Source organism: Engystomops pustulosus, chromosome 6 (assembly GCF_040894005.1).
Source record: "Engystomops pustulosus chromosome 6, aEngPut4.maternal, whole genome shotgun sequence".
NCBI lineage: Eukaryota > Metazoa > Chordata > Amphibia > Anura > Leptodactylidae > Engystomops > Engystomops pustulosus.
The window spans coordinates 161,837,017-161,859,498 of NC_092416.1; the positions used below are offsets into that span (position 1 = coordinate 161,837,017).

The 22,482-nt window shown below is 43.3% G+C and overlaps 1 protein-coding gene across 1 annotated transcript in view; it reads left to right on the top strand.

Moving 5' to 3' along the window:
- The first annotated feature begins 1,127 nt into the window (after positions 1–1,127).
- Positions 1,128–22,482, top strand: part of DHX35 (DEAH-box helicase 35) — a 35,691-nt gene continuing 14,336 nt past the window's right edge. The window contains exons 1-14 of the mRNA XM_072112159.1: positions 1,128–1,402; positions 3,465–3,592; positions 3,688–3,780; positions 4,574–4,651; positions 5,008–5,112; positions 6,085–6,146; positions 6,330–6,399; positions 7,764–7,823; positions 7,917–8,029; positions 8,354–8,450; positions 9,450–9,608; positions 10,216–10,426; positions 19,735–19,859; positions 22,153–22,207. Coding sequence (XP_071968260.1) covers positions 1,207–1,402; positions 3,465–3,592; positions 3,688–3,780; positions 4,574–4,651; positions 5,008–5,112; positions 6,085–6,146; positions 6,330–6,399; positions 7,764–7,823; positions 7,917–8,029; positions 8,354–8,450; positions 9,450–9,608; positions 10,216–10,426; positions 19,735–19,859; positions 22,153–22,207 — 1,552 coding nt within the window. The 5' untranslated portion in view covers positions 1,128–1,206. The remainder of the gene's footprint in view (positions 1,403–3,464; positions 3,593–3,687; positions 3,781–4,573; positions 4,652–5,007; positions 5,113–6,084; positions 6,147–6,329; positions 6,400–7,763; positions 7,824–7,916; positions 8,030–8,353; positions 8,451–9,449; positions 9,609–10,215; positions 10,427–19,734; positions 19,860–22,152; positions 22,208–22,482) is intronic.

Consider the following 22,482-nt stretch of genomic DNA (forward strand, 5'->3'; position numbering starts at 1 on the left):
ATATTGGGCACACTGTCCCGGGACATGTATAAAGGGCACTTCTATAGGGGATGTATATCTTTGGCACACTGCCCCGGGACACTTCTATAGGGGATGCATATATTTGGCACACTGCTCCGGGACAATTCTATAGGGGATGTATATCTTTGGCACACTGCCCCGGGACAGTTCTATAGGGGATGTGTATATTTGGCACACTGCCTGGGGACATGTTTAATGGGCACTTCTATAGGGGATGTATATCTTTGGCACACTGCCCCGGGACACTTCTATAGGGGATGTATATATTTGGCACACTGCCTGGGGACATGTATAATGGGCACTTCTATAGGGGATGTATATATTTGGCACACTGTCCCGGGGCACTTCTATAGGGGATGTATATATTTGGCACACTGCTCCGGGACAATTCTATAGGGGATGTATATCTTTGGCACACTGCCCCGGGACAGTTCTATAGGGGATGTGTATATTTGGCACACTGCCTGGGGACATGTTTAATGGCCACTTCTATAGGGGATGTATATCTTTGGCACACTGCCCCAGGACACTTCTATAGGGGATGTATATATTTGGCACACTGCCTGGGGACATGTATAATGGGCACTTCTATAGGGGATGTATATATTTGGCACACTGTCCTGGGGACATGTATAATGGGCACTTCTATAGGGGATGTATATATTTGGCACACTGCCTGGGGACATGTATAATGGGCACTTCTATAGGGGATGTATATATTTGGCACACTGTCCCGGGACATGTATAATGGGCACTTCTATAGGGGATGTATATATTTGGCACACTGTCCCGGGACACTTCCATGGGGGATGTATATATTTGGCACACTGCCCCGGGACATGTATAATGGGCACTTCTATAGGGGATGTATATATTTGGCACACTGCCCCGGGACATGTATAATGGGCCCTTCTATAGGGGATGTATATATTGGGCACACTGTCCCGGGGCACTTCTATAGGGGATGTATAGCTGGCACATATAGAGGGCAGCTATGTGTCTGGCATTGATGGTTGGCACAGTGTGATCCGCAGCTGGTGCCCCCCTAGCCCTGCAGATCCCCGGTCCCGCCATTCCCCTCCCCTTTCCGCGCCCCCTCCTCCCGCCTCTCCTCTCGCTGTGCTGCAGCCGGTATCCGCCATCTCCCTCGCTGTTCCCCTCCGTCCTCCCTCCGCCCTGCTCCCCATGTCTCGCACACTCTCCGGTCTCTTACTCGGTTACTGTATTTGCGATCTCTCCAAAAAGCCGGAAGGAAACCATGGCGACCATCAATCAAGCCCGTCTGCTGCCTCCGCGCATGCTCACTTCCTCAGACGTGCTCTTGGCGAGCCCAAAACAAAAATGGCGGCGCCCGTGGGACCGGTGCGATTCTGGAAACCGGGTAAGATGGGCTGTGGTAAAATAGGGGGGTAGACGGGGGTAAAACGTTGTGTTTTGGTCCAACAAGTAACCTGGTATACGTACTGCCACCTTACACAGCTTTATTACCCTCCAGGGCAGATACGGTGGCCCTGCAGGCTCAGCTCAGATTGCATTATTTGTTCTATGGGCCTCAACAGTGCAGCAACCAATCAGTGATCGGCTTTTATTTTCCTATTGCAGGTTGCATTATGAAAGAAGAGATGTAATTGGTCGCTCTAGGCAAATGCACCTTCACTAGAGCTCATCCCCTGGCCCAATGTAATGTGATAATGGAGGATGTGTGTGATGCAGATTAGGCTCACAGTCTTTAGTCTGTCAATCAGGGAGGAGAAATTCTCTGCAAAATTTACAACAAAGACAAATTAGAATACACAGCGAATCCACATGTGTTATATACACATATACACAGCACATAGAAAGTAGAGGTCTTATGTTATACATTCAGGTATAGGCTGTATCGTCACCCAGAGCTGCATTCATAATTCTGCAAGTTTCGAGATGAGAGGAGACATATGATTTTTTTCCATAACTATCATAGACTTCACTAAGGAGGTGGAACTGCAAGGGCCAAGGGACCTACATCCTCCTAGTGGTTGAGGGCCACACATTTGGGCTCCCTGTACACAAGGGCTCTTACATGGGTTTGCTTTTTATGGCCCTGTGTATGAGCTCAGCGCCGAACCACAAAATTTTACCACTATACCGTACAACTATCCTTTTGTTGTTCCTCCCCATGCCTGTCCGTTTGGAAAGCTGACTCACCATCTATGCATATTCATGTAATTCCTGCCTCCAGCTTCCTGATTGGCAAGGGGCATGCTTTCTCTGCTCGTATTAGCTACCTCATTCCCCCTTCCTTCAGGAATGAGAGATTCCTTGTCTGTGCGTGACTCGCTGAAGAGAAATCAGGTCTCTCATCCAGGAATTCTCTTCAGCGAGTCACACACAGCCAGCATCTCTGGAGGAGGGGGGAATGAGCTGGAAGAACATGAATATACCGGACTCGGCTCAAAGGAAAGCCGATGAACGAACTCACATGAAGTCATTTTTGTATAGATTGTGAGTTAACTTTATGTATGGACCGGAAAACTTTACAAGCATGGGGGGATATTATAAGGATAGTTGTACTGCTGTATAATAGCAGTTTTCAAAGTTATGTTAGAGTGGAGTAGTTTTCCATTTGATTTCCTTAGGACAGGTCACAAATATATTGGATAGGGATGCTACTTCCAGGGGGCTAACAATGAGCTGTACTCCAAACTCTGACTCCAAAACTGCACAGTAGTGCAGTAGAACTGTAGCAGAAGCATCTGGGACTGCACCTCAGCTCTACATAGGTCAGACCCCATTTACGGACATATAAAGCATGGGGAAACTGAACTGCACTACACAGTCCCTGCTGTCCTGGTCCTGATACCTCTCTTAGTTGGGCTGAACTAAGTCCTGTGTCCTGTGCAATGGCCATAAAAGTTGTAGTGAGGGCTTTTTCAGGTGACTGTGGTTGGTCTGTGAATCATGGATCATGCAGTGGTCTGTGTCACGGAGTGACCACAGTGCAGAGGATGAGACATTGTCTATATTACAATCAGTCCCATCTTTCCCACGGTACAGCGCGCAACTATAAATACAATTACATATAAATATCCCAATGATGCATTAGGACTCGTCTCTGGCACTGTAGTCAGTCCACAAATTCTGTCCAGGGTATGCTCTGTGATTTATGGAATCCTCCTCTAAATCCTGGACCTTGTTTCCATGTACGTACTAGCCATTGCCATTTAAAGAATTTAGGATTATTGTTACAGGTGTAAGCTCCCTCATAGTAGGGATTGTAGATCCCTATGGATATGTTCTGTGTTCCACTATTTTTGAGAGTCCTTTAGAGTTGATGGACGACTCTCTGGGGGACAAAGGACCTCTGTTCTTGTTTTCATTGGGTTTCTTGTGGTTGGAAAGGGGATAAGTAGTGTTTATGGGACAACATTTGTAAGAAGAACCTGGTGTCTCCCTGTACGTTGCAGGAACTGAAGGCCCCGGAGCGAGCCTTGCGGAGGAGAGACAGGGCAATGCCGAGGTGTCCTCCGTCATCTATAATCCTCACGCTTCTCTTTCCATTGAACAGCAGAGGCAGAAACTCCCAGTATTTAAGGTAAATCCCGGCTCTGTCATGCTCATTGTTACTTGCATTTTATTTATAGTTTCTAGAATATTTTGTTACATATTTTATTGTCTTTCTATTCACAGCTCAGAAATCACATCCTCTACTTGGTGGAAAATTACCAAACTGTGGTGATTATTGGAGAAACCGGATGTGGGAAAAGCACCCAAATACCACAGGTAAGTCATACACTTGAGAAGAAAGATTCGCTGTTATGTTGAATCCTTAAAGAAAATCTACCATCAATGTCAAGCATGATAAACCAGGGACACTCTAGATCCAGGCACCGTGACTGTGGTAATCTTCTTATAGGTGTTATCCTTGGCCTCCTTTATTTTTAAAATTAACTTTTACAATCATATTCTGGTGAGGGAGGTTTTACCAGAGCCCCTCCGTGCTGCAGCTTTACAGGCAGTTACACTGTGCTGAAACAGGATTCCCCCTTCTCCCCCTGCATTTCCCTCCCACTGTGTGCTGCTGCAGTGAGCTTTCATGAGGTATATTTGGGGGGGAAATGCCAAGAGTGCAGGGGGGAGGGTGAGACAGTGCAACAGTGAAAGGGCTCTAGTAACTCCCCCTAGTAGCATTTCAGACTCATTAGCATAATTGTAAAAGTTGATTTTAGAAGGAAGGAGGCCATGGATAACACATATAAGAAGATTCCTACAGTCACGGTCCCTGGATCTATCAGTAATGTCCATGGTATATCATGATGGATTTTCTTGGTATATTTGAATGAAAGGAAAACTACTAAAATCATATCTCTTGTTTCCATCAAGAAGGTCTGATCGGTTCACGCCTTTGGTGGTGGCTTATTTTCCCTCAGAATAAAAAGATTGTTGAAATTCAACTACTCAATTGTTATATCTGCCTTGTGGGAAAATTGTATCACCTCTATGTGTTTTTGTGACCCTGCATATATCTTATCTTTATCCTCCTGCCTTGTAATGAATGTATTGTCCTTTGTTTCAGTACCTAACAGAAGCTGGATGGACCGCAGAAGGGAGAGTTGTTGGCGTGACTCAACCTCGCAGGGTTGCAGCAGTTTCGGTAAACCCCAATAAACTCTTTTTGAAGATACACATCATGTTCTGGCAACCATGTTTAGAACAGGAGAACACCTGACCACAAAACACACAAGAGCAGGACATCTCCTCTTGCAAAAGTCATCAGACTCATCTTGTAGAGCTTTAAGACCACAGGGTCCAATAATGACAGCGCTGTCAGAACCTACTGTATGGATTTCGATTATGTTCATTTGCTTAGGGCACTGATACTGTTTGAAAGGCTTGTGTGTCATCCTTAGTACTAGCTCTGGTGATAAATGTTGCTCTGGAGATAAATGTTGTGTATTTAGCCTGCACTGTGCCGTGGTAAAGTAAATGTTCCTCTAATGTCTTGTCCAGGTGGCAGGAAGAGTGGCAGAAGAACGTGGAGCCTTACTGGGGCACGAAGTGGGTTACTGTATCCGATTTGATGATTGTACTGATCCCCAGACTACACGTATCAAGGTAAGATCAGGCAGGTTTAATAGGTTATTTTCCATCCTTCAGTATTTTTTGCTGATCCGCTAAAAACGGATTACGTACAAGGATCACACACCGATGACATACGGACCGCAAAACGGACAATGGATCTGTTGTTTGAGGCCTGAGTACAGCAAATGTTGATGTGCATGTAGCCTTACTTCATGTCATTTAAAGCCATATAGCACATTTCTCCCTCTTTCATATCCTAGAGGAGCAGGAATCTCTTTGCAGATTCTGACTTCAAAGGAACTCGACCATCAAAGTCCATCATGATAAACCAGGGCCACTTACTTATAGACCCAGGCACCGTGACTGTGGTATCTTCTTATGTTTGTTATCCATGGCCTCCTTCCTTCTAATATCTACTTTTATTATTATGCTAATGAGCCAGAAGTGCTCTAGGGGAGTATTGCCAGAGCCCCCCTATGCTGTAGCTTCACAGGTGAAGCTACTGAACGGAGGGGCCTCTGTTAACACTCCCAGAGCCCTTCTGCTTCATAAGCATAATTTTAAAAGTTGATTTTAGAAGGAAGGAGGCCATGGTTTACCACAGTCACCCATGCTTGGATCTATGAGTAAGGACTCACGTGACTGTGTGTTTGCCCGGACCGCATCCCAGGCGAGCACAGGGTCGGGTGAAGAAGGGAGGGGTAGTGAGCACAACTCACTCCCAAACTCCCACCCCCATTTCCATTGAAAGAAGAGTGGCCCAGCCGCAAAACTGCTCAAATGAGGTGTGTGCTCACCGCAAACGGGTGCCATAAACCTCAATGGGGGCTGTAAATTGGGGGGATAGATTACGGCCCGAATTACGGTTGTGTGAGTGAGTGTCCCTTGTTTATCATGGTAGATTTCCTCTACCTTTACATACACTGTGTTTTCAGTTAGGACTTATTTATTACACCTTGTTAAGACTTCTGTATAGCTCTATATGTTGTGTGCTTACTCCACTAGTTTCTGACTGATGGTATGCTTGTCCGTGAAATGATGTCAGATCCATTGCTCACCAGATACAGGTAGGTGCTGTATATAATATCACATATATGGCACTGTGGCATTGAAAATAGTCAATCTATAGACCGCATACTTGTTACCCTACATTATGTACTATATACTGTGCAAGATGAGGATGATTTATCTGTTATACTTTAGACTTTCTTGTCTCAGCAGGAGCAGCATAACCCTATCTTCTCTTGCAGTGTACTGATGTTGGATGAGGCTCATGAACGGACACTGTACACTGACATCGCCATTGGCCTTCTGAAAAAGGTAAGTAAGTGGTTTCACCCCAGTGTGATTTACTGGAGTATTCTGAAGGACAGTAAAATTTGGTATTACTCGCCTCTTCCAGTAGCACAGCTCTGGTGCTCTTTATCTGGAGATGAGCAAAAACGTCTCTGCAGTTATGCTGTTGGACAATGCTACAGCAGTCATTGACATCATTGCTGATCAGAGAATCGGAAGCTGCTCCATTGAAACAACAGGGAAAGGGCCCTGGCACACAGCCATCTGCTATTTGTACCATACTATTTTAATACGGTTAGCACAAGCCACATGGGAATATCCTATGTTTCACTGTAGTTCCGGCGTGGCTGCCTGGTTTCCTATGGAGAGGGGAGGGGTGCTCACCTCTGCCTCCCTTTGGTACCAGACCATATACTACGCTGAGGTACGACCCTCATGTGCAAGGGGCCAAAGTTTAAGTGAGAAAAAAGAAACACTGCATAGAGGGTTGTGCCTTGTCCTTGGTAAACTGGTGTGTAATGATATGGGTCATCCTCTTCTATACCAATAAGTTCACAGCTCCCTGTTGCATCCTCTTCTCCCGTTCCTGCACATACACTGAATGCTGTGAGAGAGAGGGCTGAAACGGTTTCAGATAAATGATATTGAATGTATAATTTAGACTCTGACATACACAAAGAGCGGTGGAGGACATGGAACCAGGTGCTATCAGTACACTTAAAAGTAACCGCAGATGACCTAAACACTCATAAACCAGCAATTTGTGTTTAACAGGTTACAATGCAAAACTCTCTTTGCTCGTTCCCGATTGTAAATGTTTAGGTCTAAACACATTTATGTTTTGGAGTAGCTCCACCATGTTTCTTAATGCAATTTGAATGCAGTGTGTGAATGTGACCTCCGAAATCTCCTGACCTACCTTCATGACATATAAGATGTTTAAAGGACGTCTTCCACCAGGATGAAAGATTGTAAACCAAGCACACTGACATACTGGTGTGTGATCACTCTGGCAGGATCCGCTCTTCCTATGCCCTTGTTTTTAAGAAACAAAAGGCTTTAAAGACTATGCAAATGAGTCTGTGGGGCTTCAAGCTCCATTAACACCCTCATTTGCATAATTTTAAAAGCCTTGTTTTGTTAAAACCAGGGCATAACAAGCTAAAAGAAGAGCAGATCCTGCCACAGGGGGCACACGCCAGTATGTCAGTGTTCTTGTTGTACAGTCCTTCATCCTGGTGGTAGATGTTCTTTAACGAAGTAGCTATAATCATGGGTCTCCATCCAAGAGCAATGGTCTCTGATTTATTTTGCTGAGCCTCAATGAAGTTACTTATGGATGAACCCGTATTTTATATGACATATTCATTTTTATCTCTTATTTGCAGATTCAGAAGAAAAGAGGAGACCTGAGACTGATCGTTGCATCGGCCACACTGGATGCAGAGGTAAAGCTTGGTAGAGTTTTGTGCAGGATTATATAGTACTTCTTCCCCTCCGGGTCTTATTTATATGTAACATGTCTGACTTTATTCACTCAGAAATTCAAGGTTTTCTTCAATCAGAATGACAGTAATGACCCTAGTAGAGACACGTGCGCTATCTTAACAGTGGAGGGGAGGACGTTCCCTGTAGATATATTCTATACACAGAGGTGAGCATCACTAGAGAGAGATTGTCTATAGTAGAAGTGCCCGGCTATAGATGAGTCTAGTCTATCATCTACATGGACATAATCTGTAAAAATGAGATGTTTCTTTATGCAATATAAGATGTAGCTTTGCCAGTATATTACATTACTGTGTTAAAGGGGTTGTAATTTCTCTGAATCCCTTTAAAGACACGAGTTCTTACTATTACTGCTGACTTCCTATTTGTGTAGCTCAGATTTTATGTCTCCATTTGTGTCAATATTTTCTCTTTCCTGAACACTGCTATGGATCTGCTATGTTTTTTGGGTATGCTTTTCCTCTTCCAGCCCGGTTCCAGATTACTTGAAGTCCACTGTACAGACCGCCATGAAGATCCACCAGAGTGATATGGAAGGGGACATTCTCGCTTTCCTTACAGGCCAAGTAATAATATATGAAAAATTGAAAAAACAATTACATTTACCACGTTACTTAAAGGGGTTTGCCACCATCACTTAACTTTACCAGCGTAAGTACAAGACCCTGATGAAGTCCTCCGTATAGAACTTAAGGTACATTCACATGAATATGTGCCTATGGCAGGACGGGCACACGTCAGAGCGATGGAGAGGAAGAGGGATGAGCGCTGCTCACCCTTCCCCTCTCCATAGAGCATCGCAGGGCCTTGCACAGTCATGGTGCGGTGGGACGTGTGACCGGGCGTCATAGACATCAATGGGGCCCCCAAATGGTTCCCATGTCCTGCTGCGGGTGGGTCCAATTACCACATGGTCCCTGCAGCTTTACACAAATCGAATAGTAATATACAGGTGACCCCACTAGGGTCTTGTATTTACCATGGTAAAGTTTAGAGCTAGTGGCCAACCTCTTTTTATATATATTTTTTCAATAGTTTAGATGGTTTCCTTTGAGAGGGTTGTCCAGTTTAAACACAAGGTCGCTTTAATGCACCAATAAAGTTGGTCACTGGCCTCACATCCAATTTATTGCTAAGTTAGGGAAAGTTTTCTCAAAGGGGTTGTCTATTTGAAAAAAAAAACATACATATTAGATGAGCGTCTGCTGCTCCAGATTCTCACCTCTTGATCATTATGAGCATCTCTCGCTCTGGAGGACTGTTACTGCTACTCCACATAATACTTAACAGGCCATTCACGTGAATGATATTAAATATTGATCACATGTCAATGACCATTATCAGCCATGGCAGTTTTACACATCTCTATGACCCTTGTATGGAGAAATTGAGGGATGGTAGATGAACCTGGCAGAAAAAGCCTGTAGTCTGGCTTTATAGTAGTGATTTCAGAAATCTTATGAATACTAATGGGCTCAATGGTCATAGCTATTGATGAAAGATATTAATGCTATTGTCTGCTCCCAATGTAAAAGTCTACATTCTTCTTTATGTACCTTTATCAGGAAGAAGTGGAAAGTGTGGTGTCCATGTTGGTGGAACAGGCCCGTATTCTGGCTCGCTCAGGCATGAAGAAGCATCTACGTGTCCTACCCATGTACGCTGGACTCCCAGCATCAGAACAGATGAAGGTGTTTGAGAGAGCCCCCCACAGTGTCAGAAAGGTACAGATATTCCCAAACATATATGTCTATATCAAGGTGTTAAATCTGGGACCTCCCTCATCTACTAGAATGTAATCCCTGTGTTAAGGTTACATTCATATCTCGTTTTAGTCCTCCATTGCTCCTACAGTGATATGTGGACCGGTTCACCTCCCCCTTAAAGTGGAATTATAAAACACTAATGTATAACACATGGGCACAAGTCTGCACACGGGAGAGGATAAGGGGGTGAGAGCTGCTCGCCCCATGCCCCTCTCAATTGAGATGCATGGCGCACGGCGCTGTAATATGGGGAGAGATAGGACATGTCCTATCTTTTTCCCTGGTACGGAGCGGTACGGCACCACACGTGTGCTGCACCATATTTCTCTGTACCGCTACGTACCGTTCCATGCGCTCATTGCCGGCCTGTGAGGGACATATATACGTCCCGCAACGGTTGTGTGAATGTAGCCTTAGTCAAGTCATTGCTCATTAAAATAGGAAACTGAGGGAGTCTATATATTCATTTGAGGTTTCATTGGTCAGACCCACACTGAATATCTGTTTATCACCTGTGCTCTAGTTATGTCCTCTAAATCCTCTATATAATTTTCTCTTCTCTTAGGTAGTTGTGGCCACAAACATTGCAGAGACGTCCATCACTATAAATGGGATCGCCTTTGTTATAGACTGCGGATTTGTTAAGCTGCGAGCATACGACCCCAAGCGCGCTGTGGAATCCCTGGTTATAGTTCCTGTTTCACAAGCATCAGCCAATCAAAGAGCCGGACGCAGTGGGAGGAACCGATCTGGGCAATGCTATAGGTTATACACAGGTAAGATATAGAAGGCCTAAAATACTCAACTTTGCTCAATCTGTGCAGTGGACAGATTTCACAGACTTTGCCGTGGATGGAACTCTGAGCATCATACAGTAGTGATATATGATCCAAGGAGTTATTCGTGAAACCTCTGGACAACAGAGCTGTATTGTCATTGGGACTCCTTCCATTATATAACACTATGGGGCAGATTTACTTACCCGGTCCATTCGCGATCCAGCGGCGCGTTCTGTGTGGAGGATTCGGGTCTTCCGGCGATTCACTAAGGTAGTTCCTCCGACGTCCACCAGGTGTCGCTGCTGCGCTGAAGTTCATCGGAATGCACTGAAGTACACCAAGCCGGGCCGGGTGCAGGTAAGCGCGTGTCAAGCAACACTTTTTTTTTTTTTTTTTAAATGCGGCGGTTTCTCCGAATCCGTCGGGTTTTCGTTCGGCCACACCCCCGATTTCCGTCGCGTGCACGCTGCCGCGGTTGTGCCACAATCCGATCGCGTGCGCCAAAAACCCGGGGCAATTCAGGGAAAATCGGCGCAAAGCAGAAAATTTGGGTAAATCGCCGTAAAAACGCGATTCGGGACCTTAGTAAATGACCCCCTATGAGTCCACTTCCCAGCACCATGGTAGGTCGGTGCAATCCACCCTCTTCATGGCCTGTCATTCAGAGACCAAGCATGGTTACGTGTTTCAGCCCTGAGTCTGTCTAGTATTGCACAAATTATCCATAGCATATTCCACAACATAGTTCAGTGGTGACAAACCTATGGCACGGGTGGCACTCAGAGCCTTTTCTGTGGGCACTCAGACTGTCACCCCAGCACAGAGTTATCCAGACTGAATTCAAGGACTCCTCCTGCGGCCTAATGAAGACCAGGAACACATCCTTGGCTGCCTGGGACTGCAGATGGAGCAAGGAGGTGTGCACAGGACTACACAGGGCTAAACTATCATTGGAGGTCCCTCTACAGGCACCCTGATTCTTCCTGCTCAGAGGACCCTGGAAGGCAGCCACATTAATAACACAAATGTGTCCTCCTCCTTTCGACTGCGTTGGTGTCCCCAGGACGCCAATACAATTGGAAACTGACAGAGCAGGGAGGAATAAGTTACTGCTTAAATTCCTGAATTGGCACTATACGATAAATAAGTGGGTATACGTTGTAGTTTGGGCAAAAATTCCCATCACTGACAAAAGTCCTAACTATAATCCGCAGAAAATTATTTGACTTATCTTAAGATTTCCATTTCTTCTTCAGCATACTGATTGTCACAATAGGGTTTGTCCTACCAAAGACCTGATAAAAGTGCATGTAGTGCTGGTTTATGTGGTTCTGCTCATCTCTATACTGATCGTGTTCTGATATTGTAATGTGATCTTCAGATGTCTACATTTTACAGACATGGGAACAGTCTCATTGTCAGCTACAGCTCATGGTGTCATCATCTTACACAGAGAACGTATGGATCTTTTCCCCACATTTGGCTTCTGTTCCTCTCAGCCCTTCCCATGGAGCCTCGGGCTGCTGAATACAATGGTCTATGGATCATACAGGGATTGCACTGCACATGCCGTGTCACGTCGCTCGCACTCCTAGGTGTGTCGCTGCGGGAATTTTCAAACATTCATATAATAACCGTCTCTCCCGCCGTAATTGTGGAATGATTCAAGTAATAACATCCTGGCGCTCCTGACTTTCCCTGCTCTGCTCTGTGTCTGTGAAGTGACAGATACCAGAGGCGTTCACTCTTGTGTATACGTTCAACATGTATCTAGTCCAGATTTTACGATACGTGTCAGGTGCAAGCTACAGAAAAACATCTCCTATTTATTAATGTGTATATAAGTTTAACTGAAGGACTTCAGGGGAGAACAAGGGATTTTGATTATCTATAAATCTAGCAGATATTATTGTATTTCAGTGGTATAGACCCCTGTGCAATACATGACTAAAAACTAGGGTCCTCCTAAATCACGTATCGACCACAGTGCTGAAGACTGGACTCGTAGTGAGTATATCATAACGACTTTTGTCGTTTTTGCGACTTTTCACTGCGACTTTAGCTGTCGTTTCTCCAGTACACCTGGGTCTGCACCTTGTGCCTTATGTATCTTTATTTTTCAGATGTTCCGTGCGACTTTTCACTTATATATCACTTTTTTTGCTTATTTTTGCGACTTTTTAGGCGCAAATCTGCACCTGATACAGGACAGGTGCAAAGGAAGGATTTTGTTCATGGACCCTGTTTAACCCCTTCCTGACATTTGACGTAATAGTACTGCATGGCGGGAGGTGCGTTCCCGCAAAATGCAGTATTATTACGTCAAGCTTCTGGCCCCGGCTCCTGAACGGAGCCGGGGCCAGAAGCTGCGGGTGTCAGCTATATATTATAGCCGACACCCGCCTCTAACACCCGCGATCGGAGATTTCTCCGATCGCGGGTGTTAACCCCTAACACGCCGCGGTCGCGCTGACCGCGGCGTGTCAGAGGCATTTAAATCTAATAGAAGTTGAATCGGACCCCCCCGCGGCGCTTACCGGGGGGGTCCGCTGCTCCGATCGCAGCCCCGGGACTGCCGGTGCCCGGGGCTGCGAGATCTTCGTCCGGAAGCCGGGTCCCTGCCTCCTGGCAGGACCCGGCTGTAAGACACTGGGCATGCGCAGCATGCTCAGTGTCTTACATTACACAGTGCAATACATCTGTATTGCACTGTGTAACCTGTATAAAAGCTTGAACAAGTGATCAGAAGATCACTTGTTCAAGCTTAGATGTCATTACCTGTAAAAAAAGTAAAAATAAATAAATAAACGTTTTTTACAATAAAAATAAATAATAAAAGAAAGTGAAAGTCCCCCCAAACACCACATTTCCCTTTACACAAGTAATAAAGTATAAAAACCACTAAATCACGAAAACCCCCCACTTATTTGGTATCGCTGCGTCCGTAACAATCTGTACAATAAATCCTAATCATAATTGGACCCGCTCGGTGAACGTGGTAAAAAAAAAACCCCAAAAACTTGCCAAAAATTAAAACTTTTTATCAAATTGCTTTACAAAGCACCAAAATGATACCAATAAAAAGAGCAACTTGTTACGCAAAAAATAAGCTCACAACCAGCTCCGTAAACCAAAAAATACTATAATTATGCCACTATAAAAATGGCAATACTAAAACAAATGCAATTTTTTCTATTCTAGTTTTCCTTCAATAAAATTGGACAAATAAAAATAAAACTATATAAATGAGCTATCACCGTAATCGTAGTGATCCGTAGAATAAAGATAATATATTATTGTTATGCTACAGTGAACACCCCCCCCAAAAAAATGCTAAAAATCCAAAACAAGAATTGATGATTTTATTTTCCTCCACACGTAAAAAGTTAATAAAATTGCTTCAATAAGCTAAAAACCCACTAAAATTAAGTTTTTTTACAGTGCATCTCGTCTCGCAAAAAATAAGCCCTTATTTGTCTAAATTGCTTAAAAAATAAATAAAGATTGTATAGCCTATTCCCAACGAGCGTTGTTATAGAACGGTGCGGCGGGTAGTGACTTTCCAACACCGGTCAGGGTAAGACGGCAGCTGTTCACTGATCGGGGTAAGATGGCGGCTGTTCCTGACAGCCATCCATCCTGCCCCATGGACCAGAAGGGTTACGTCCCCCCCACACACCCCCAGTTTATTATCGCTGCTATTGGCTCATCAATTCAGACAAGCCAATAGCAGCGAATTTACTTATGACGTCTGTAATACCGGTCACCATGTCTGTAGACACGGTGATCGGGGCAGGGTGGCGGCTGTTCCTGACAGCCACCAATTTTGCTTTGCGGTCCAGAGGGGTTTTGTTGCCCCCCTCTGTCCATGTTTGTCGCTATTGGCTGGTCGATTTGGTCCAGCCAAAAGCAGCAATATTCGTCACAATGGGCATCGCTAAGGTGAATAAGAGCAACACTTGGCTATAATTTCCCTACGGAAAACGAAGATATGGTACAAAAGCGCTGGCCGTGCACAATGTACAGATTATGCTGTACAACTCTTACGAGCTGTTCCAATGTGCATGTCCTGCCGTATCATTTCTCCGTTTTCAAGAGGAAGATATTAGGAAACTAATATTGGGACAAGAAGGACACGGCCCCAGTATCTCTGGTTTAGATGTTCCTGTGTTTTGCTAGGACAGCATTTTCCCGGTGAATTCTGCTGCTTCTAAAGGTAGGACTCAATAAAGAGTTTGTTCCAAAAGAGAAGTTAGGATGGACACTACATACTAAGGATGGACACTACATACTACTAAGAGACCTGCGACAACTCCAGAGTGACAAAAGTTTAGTTGGTCCCCTGGTATATTCTACCTCCTTATACGCAACACATTCACAATTCACGCCCAAGCTATTGTGAATTAATTTCGGTAAAATGAATAATTGTAGCAACTGTTATGTCCCGTTGCTCCCTGTACGCCTCCATTATTTCATAAGGGGCGCCACATAACGGGCACTGAACTTTCCAGAAATAATTGCAATTTCCATCTTGGACTCCATTGCACATCGTATTTGGAAACCACCTATATGTTCAAAATGCTCATTTCACCATGTGTATTACACTATACCACATATTACACCTTGCTATATTCCCCAAGGGGTGTACATTCAACAATTAGGGTCACTTTTCGGGTTTTCCTCTGTTTTGGTACCACTACGGCTCTCCAAATGTATCCTGACACATGTGAAGGATTTCTTGCAAATTTGGCCTCTAAAAGACAAACATCCCTCTTTTCCTCTACTGTGCGCCCATAATGCATTTTATATGCACATGTGGGGTACTTCTACACTCGGGAGAAATAGTTTTACACCTTTTTTGGGGTTATTTAATATATTATCCCTTGTGGCTTACAAAAATTAGCGGTAAAGTGACATTTATAGGAAAATTTTCACCTTTTTAATGTTTAGGGCCTAATTGGATCATTCACCTGTAGGGGCAAATACATATATTACACATTGCAAAATTCTCTAAGGGGTGTGCGTTCAAAAATTAGGGACACTTTTCGGATTCTTCTCTGTTTTATACCACTAGGGTTCTCCAAATGCATGTCAAACATTTCTGTCAAATTTGGCTTCTAAAAGGCAAACATTCCCCTTTCCTTTTACTGTGCACCCATACAACATTTTATATACACGTGTGGGGTACTTCTACACTTGAGAGAAATAGGTTTACACATTTTGGGGGGTTATTACATTTTTTTATCCCTTGTGGCTATAAAAAATTAGGGGTACAATGACCTTTATAAGAAAATGTTCACCTTTTATCTATTTAAGTCCTAATTAAACCAAACACCTTTACGGACAAATACACATATTACACCTTGCTAAATTCTCTAAGGGGTGTGCTTTCCAAAATGGTGATACTTGTTGGGGTTCCGCTCTGTTTTGGTATTACTACGGCTCTCTAAATGCATCCTGACACATGTAAAGGATGTCTGTCAAATTTGGCTTCTAAAAGGCCAACGCCCCTCTTTCCCTTCTGAGCTTCACTGCGTACCCATACAACATTTTATTTGCATGTGTGGGGCAATTTTATACTTGGGAGAAATGCTAGTACACATTTTTTGGGGTTGTTTCATCTTTAATGCCTTATGGGATACAAAAATTAGCCGTAAAAGTGACTTTTTTGGGAAAATGTTCACCTTTTTCCTTTTAGGGACCTAATTGAAGCAAACACCTGTAGGGGAAAATACACGTATTACACCTTGCTGAATTCTCCAAAGGGTGCACTTTCCAAAATGGTGACACTTGTTGGGGTTCCCCTCTGTTTTGGTACCACTAGGGCTCTCCAAATGCATCCTGACACATGTAAAGGATGATTGTCAAATCTGGCTTCTAAAAGGCCAAAGCCCCTCATTCTCTTCTGAGCCCTACTGTGTACCCATACAACACTTTATATGCAAAAGTGGTGCAGTTCTGTGCTTAGGAGAAATAGTTTTACACATTTATGGGGTTGTTTCATCTTTTATCCCTTGTGTCTTACAAAAATTTGGGGTAAAAGTGACTTTTTTGAGAAAATTTTCACCTTTTTTCCCTTTTGGGGCCTAATTGAATCAAACACCTGTTGGGGAAAATACACAAATTACACGTTGCTAAACTCTCCAAGGGGTGTACTTTCCAAAATGGTGTCTCATGTTGGGGCTTTCCTCTGTTTTGGTACCATTATGGCTCTCCAAATGCATCCTGACACATGAAAACTTTTTCAGCCATATTTGCCCTGCAAAAACGAAACAACGCTCTTTCCATTCCAAGTGCCCCCCTGTGCCCGTACAGCAGGGTACAGTGACAAAATGGGTAATGGCATGCTCAGGAGGAATTGCCCTAAACATTGTAAAATGCATTTTCCTTTTTAACCCATTGTGAAGGTGCAAATTTTAGTGTTCAATGAATCTATAGTAAGATAAAATTACATTTCTCTAATTTCACTTTCATTTATCTTTCACCCTCATGAAACACTAATAGGGTTAACAAAATTCCCAAAGGTTGTTTTGAATATTTTGAGGGGTGTAGTTTCTAAAATGGTGTCATTTGTGGGGGTTTTCTGTCATGTAGGCCTTATAAAGTCACTTCTAACTAAATTGACCCTCCAAAAGTAGGTTTTGATGATTTTCGTGAAAATCTGAAAAATTGCACCTAAAGTTATAAGCCTCCTAACATCCTAAATAAAGGAAAAGATGTTTGAAAAATGATGCCAAGTTAAAGCAGACATATGGAAAATGTTAGTTATCAAGTTATTTTAGTGATATGACCAACTTTCCAAAAAGTAGAAAATTTTGAATTTGGAAAACATTGTTTTTTTCAAAATTTTTGCCAAATTTCCATTTATTTCATAAATAAATACTAAATATATTGATTAAATTTCTCAACCAGCATGAAGTACAATGTGTCACGAAAAAACAATCTCAAAATCAACTGGATATGTTAAAGCGTTCCAAAGTTATAACCACTTAAATAGGCACATGTCAGATTTTAAAAAATGGGCCGTGTCAGGAAGGTGAAAAGTGGCTTCAGCGTTAAGGGGTTAAATGGAATTATTTCACATGCTTTAAATGTTTAAAATTTTGTACAGTAACCTGCTTTTTTTTTCATTCTTAAATTTTTGGGTTACTTCTAAGGGTGAGGACATAAGCGGCTTTTTCATTGCGTTTTGAAACACATTACAATTTGCCTAATTACATTACTGTTATCATTTGCGTTTACAAAACGCAATGTAAACGTGACGTTAACATCACGTGTACTAAGCGTTTTGTAAATGCAAATGTTAACAATTACAAATCACCTCTCCTCAGCTGTTGCAATGTGTTTCAAAACGCAACGTGTGACCACAACCTCATTTGTCATCGTCTCCCTGGGTTGGGGCTAGAGTGTTTAAAAATGCAGGACACAGCCTCGAATACAAAATTTAAGTTGGTGTCTACTCCTGCATATAACCCCCTCACATGGCTTGTGTCTACTCCTGCATATAACCCCCTCACATGGCTTGTGTCTACTCCTGCATATAACCCCCTCATGTGGCTTGTATCCTCTCCTGCATATAACCCCCTCATGTGGCTTGTATCCTCTCCTGCATATAACCCCCTCATGTGGCTTGTATCCTCTCCTGCATATAACCCCCTCATGTGGCTTGTATCCTCTCCTGCATATAACCCCCTCATGTGGCTTGTATCCTCTCCTGCATATAACCCCCTCATGTGGCTTGTATCCTCTCCTGCATATAACCCCCTCATGTGGCTTGTATCCTCTCCTGCATATAACCCCCTCATGTGGCTTGTGCCCATGTGGATTTGAGACGTTTGCAATAAAAAGTCTCAAAAAGAAGCCAAAAGTTGCACCTGCCAGGTTAGGAAAAACTAAATATGTATCACGAGAAAAAGGACCTGATCATACATAAGGTGGAAAAAACTTACACCAAAGAAAGAAACTATCATACATGTCCCCCAAAGAGTCCCTGCTAACCCACAGAACTGACAATTATAGACTTTAAGCAGTTTAGGGGAAAATGTATGAAGAAAACTGCTCCGACCAAATGATGTCTCATTACATCTTTAGATGAAAGGTGGATGTCGGCTCATCATGATCTCGATGATGGCACCGTCTTCGGCCCTGTTACATGGGTGTATACATTGTGACTCAGCTTCATACTGTTAAGCCCAGGAAGTTTATTGTAATGGAAGTCCAGGAATATGCTGAGAAAAAGGGAGCGCTAATATAATATGATGTACACTAATACAATAGTCATAATCTGCAGGGCTTCTTAATTGTGTACGTGGGCAAATGCTAATTATGACACCGCTCCATGGCTGACGTGTGCATGTTAGGTTAATAAAAGGTGATGTTCGATACGTTTAAAGGGAATCTACCACCACAAATCTATCTCTATAGGTAGATCGGGTGCTCTGTATATAAAGGACATGAGGATATCCCTTTTAAGGGCTCCCGCACTTTTTTGATAACTTTTATTCCCCTAATACAGGTGGTCCCTTACTGAAGAACACTCGACTTACATACGACCCCTAGTTACAAACGGACCTCTGGATATTAGTAATTTACTGTACTTTATCCTTAGGCTACAATGATCAGCTGTAACAGTTATCACAGGTGTCTGTAATGAATCTTTATTGTTAATCCTGGTTCTTATGACAACCCAACAATTTTTAAAATCCAATTGTCACAGAGACCAAAAAAGTTCTGGCTGGACTTACAATGATAAAATATACAGTTTCGACTTACAAACAAATTCAACTTAAGAACAAACCTACATAACCGATCTTGTAGGTAACCCGGGGACTGCCCGTATGTAAATTTTGTAAAGAGGCTACTGGGACGTGGAGTAGCCAGAGCTGAGGCTACACGGCGCGGCTACTCCACGCCCCAGTAGCCCCTTTGTTCCTCCTATCCGAAATCTGCTATTCTGCACATGCGCAGGAGGCAGGTTCGTCAGACAAGGTAGACTATTTTCTAGAATATCTTATTTTATTTTGTGTCTCCTACAATTGGTAAAGCACTACGGAATAAGTTGGTCCTATATAAATAAAGATTAATATTCTTATTATTCTCTGTTACCCTTCTACCCAGAAGGGGCATAGAGAGATTCACTTTACTCCCAGATCCTGTAAATTAGAATAGGACCCATGCAATATAGTTGTTGGGCATGATACCATATTATATCTTGTCATCTGTGCTGCCCAAAGTCCAGGGAACTATTTAGAAAATTCCAGCGGTTTACACTCCTGATGGCTTTTTGTTTTTTGTCTTTTTTCCAGAGGAGGATTTCCAAAAGCTTCCCCCATCCACAGTCCCTGAGATGCAGAGGAGTAACCTGTCACCTGTGATCCTACAACTGAAAGCCCTCGGGATAGACAATGTCCTGCGCTTCCACTTCCTGTCAGTAAGTAGGGTTTTTTTTGGGACCAACCGCATCCTTCGTATGTGCAGCTGCCTTAAAGGAAATCTACGCTGGCTTTAAAGAGGACCTGTCACAATGAATTAGTGACCCCATCCAAACATATCTACTAAATCTACTCCACAGCCCCTTTCTTAAGCTGCCCATTTCATAACCCTGGCTGTAATCATACTTCACTATAACATACTTACAGGTCTGATCAACGGACCAGCGGTCCGGCTTACTCCTTAGGGGGCCATCCAGGCACTCCTCTTTCTTCAAAGGCCGCCACTACCCCGGGCTCCAATTCTCGTTCGCCGGGATTAAGTGCGCATGCGCTGCCCCACTGATGTCTCCTTTCATTGAAGCTGGCAGCATTGCCGTCATCTATTGCGCAAGCGCTGCCCGCTTCGCGCTTCATGCCTCTTACGGGGACTAACTGCACATGTGCAAACGTGAGAACTGGAAGCAGGGGGAGTGGCGACCGGGGAGGGGGTTGGGGATTGGATTAGGCAGATATATTTGAATGGGGTGCCTTATTTGTGGTGACAGGTCCTCTTTAAAGCTAACCTGTTCCCAGGAATGTCATTTTTAGATGATGACAGGTTCCAATAGCCTGTGCTCTGCTGATTTTAAAAATACCATCATTCTGATTACTGCCAACACTTCATTTCACATTACCTGGCTCCCTGCCAGCAGTGAGTAGTGAGCCCATATAGGGGGGAGCTGCAGATTCCTGTGCCTCGGACTCCTATCCTCCACATTCATCTTGGGGGATGGAGTAAAGTAAAGGATGAATGTATCCAGAAGACACAGGCGTCAACTGCTCTCCCTTCCCTCTGGGACTCACCACATGTTACTGACAGGGAGCCAGGTAATGTAGCTTTGTAAACGACTAAAATGAGTGCTGACAAAGGTATTTTGAAATCCTCATATCATAGGTTAGTGGAACCTGTCACCAGCTAAAAATCACTGTTGTTATGTACTTGAGATAACCGGCATAATGTACTTATCTTATGAAAACTGATTTATCAATTGAAAGTATTGTGGTAACGTTTTGTGTTGATATTTCATTTTGCAGTTTTAAGCTGTAATTTGGGAATTTAGGTGACTTAACCCCTTAACGCTCTGCGCCGTAGCTCTACGGCGCAGAGGTATAAGGAGTGTATGAAGGGGCTCACGGGCTGAGTCCTCTTCATACCAAGGTGGGGGGTTTTGCATTTTGCAGAAAACCCCCACCGCTAATAACCGCAGTCGGTGCTTGCACCGATCGCGGCTATTAACCCTCTCAACGCCGCCGGCAAAGTATATGGTAGGAGCGATCTGACCATCTAGGGTTAATGTACCCTAGATGGTCTAAGAAATAGTGGGAAAAAAAAGAAAAAAAAAGTTTAAAAAATAAAAAAAATGTATATAATATTAAAAATTCAAATCACCCCCCTTTCCCTAGAACGGATATAAAACATAATAAACAGTAAAAATCACAAACATATTAGGTATCGCCGCGTCCCAAAATGCCCGATCTATCAAAATATAAAACCGGTTACGGCCGGCGGTGACCTCCGAGGCGGCAAATGGCGCCCAAATGTCCGAAACGCAACTTTTACACCTTTTTACATCACATAAAAAATGAAATAAAAAATTATCAAAATGTCGCACAGACCTCAAAATGGTAGCAATGAAAACGTCGCCTCATTTCGCAAAAAATGACCCCTCACACATCTCCGTGCGCCAAAGTATGGAAAAGTTATTAGCTTCAGAAGTTGACAAAAAATTTTTTTTCTTTTTTGTACACATTCGTTTAATTTTTGAAAATGTATTAAAACACAATAAAACCTGTATAAATTTGGTATCACCGCGATCGCAGCGAACTGTTATTTGGAGCGAAGAGTGAAAGTCGTAAAAACTGAGCCCACAAGAGTGTGACGCACGTGCGTTTTTTTTTCAATTTTTCCACATTTGGAATTTTTTTTCAGCTTCGCAGTACACAGCATGTTAAAATAAATAACAGACACAGGTCTGTACACGTAAAAATGAAAAAGTTATGGATTTTTGAAGTTGGAGAGCGAGAAATGAACGAAATATCCTGCGTCCTTAAGGGGTTAAGCAATTGTTGGTGGAAAATCGGGGTCTACTTTCAGGATAGTTATGGTTGATCAGATTCCATCTGTATGGGACTGCTTGGAATGAACCAACCTTATTAAAGGGTTTGTCCCAGGTTTTAAAAACATTTGCTCCGTGTTGTCACGTATAACACTTTCCTGTGATTTAATGCTGTCCTCTCTTCTCCTTTCCCCAGCCGCCGCCAGCACAGTCTATGGTTCAGGCTTTGGAGCTGCTGTATGCACTAGGAGGTGAGGATCGTCTTGTCTGTCATGTAGTTGTCTCTGACTGTCTCTAAGATTTGTCACAAACGTCTTATAAGTTTTATATATAGTTGTGTTTTAATACTAGCACTAGCTGTAGGTAAGAGAGCAAAATAATTGTATCTGCATGGAATATCTATACATGAAATAAGTATTACCCAAGTAATAAGTGGTACCCAAATGCTGTCATCTGCTTCTCTCCACAGTCCGTAGTATCAAAGGGCCTGGGATTATGCAGACATGTAGATTGTCTTTGTGGAGTT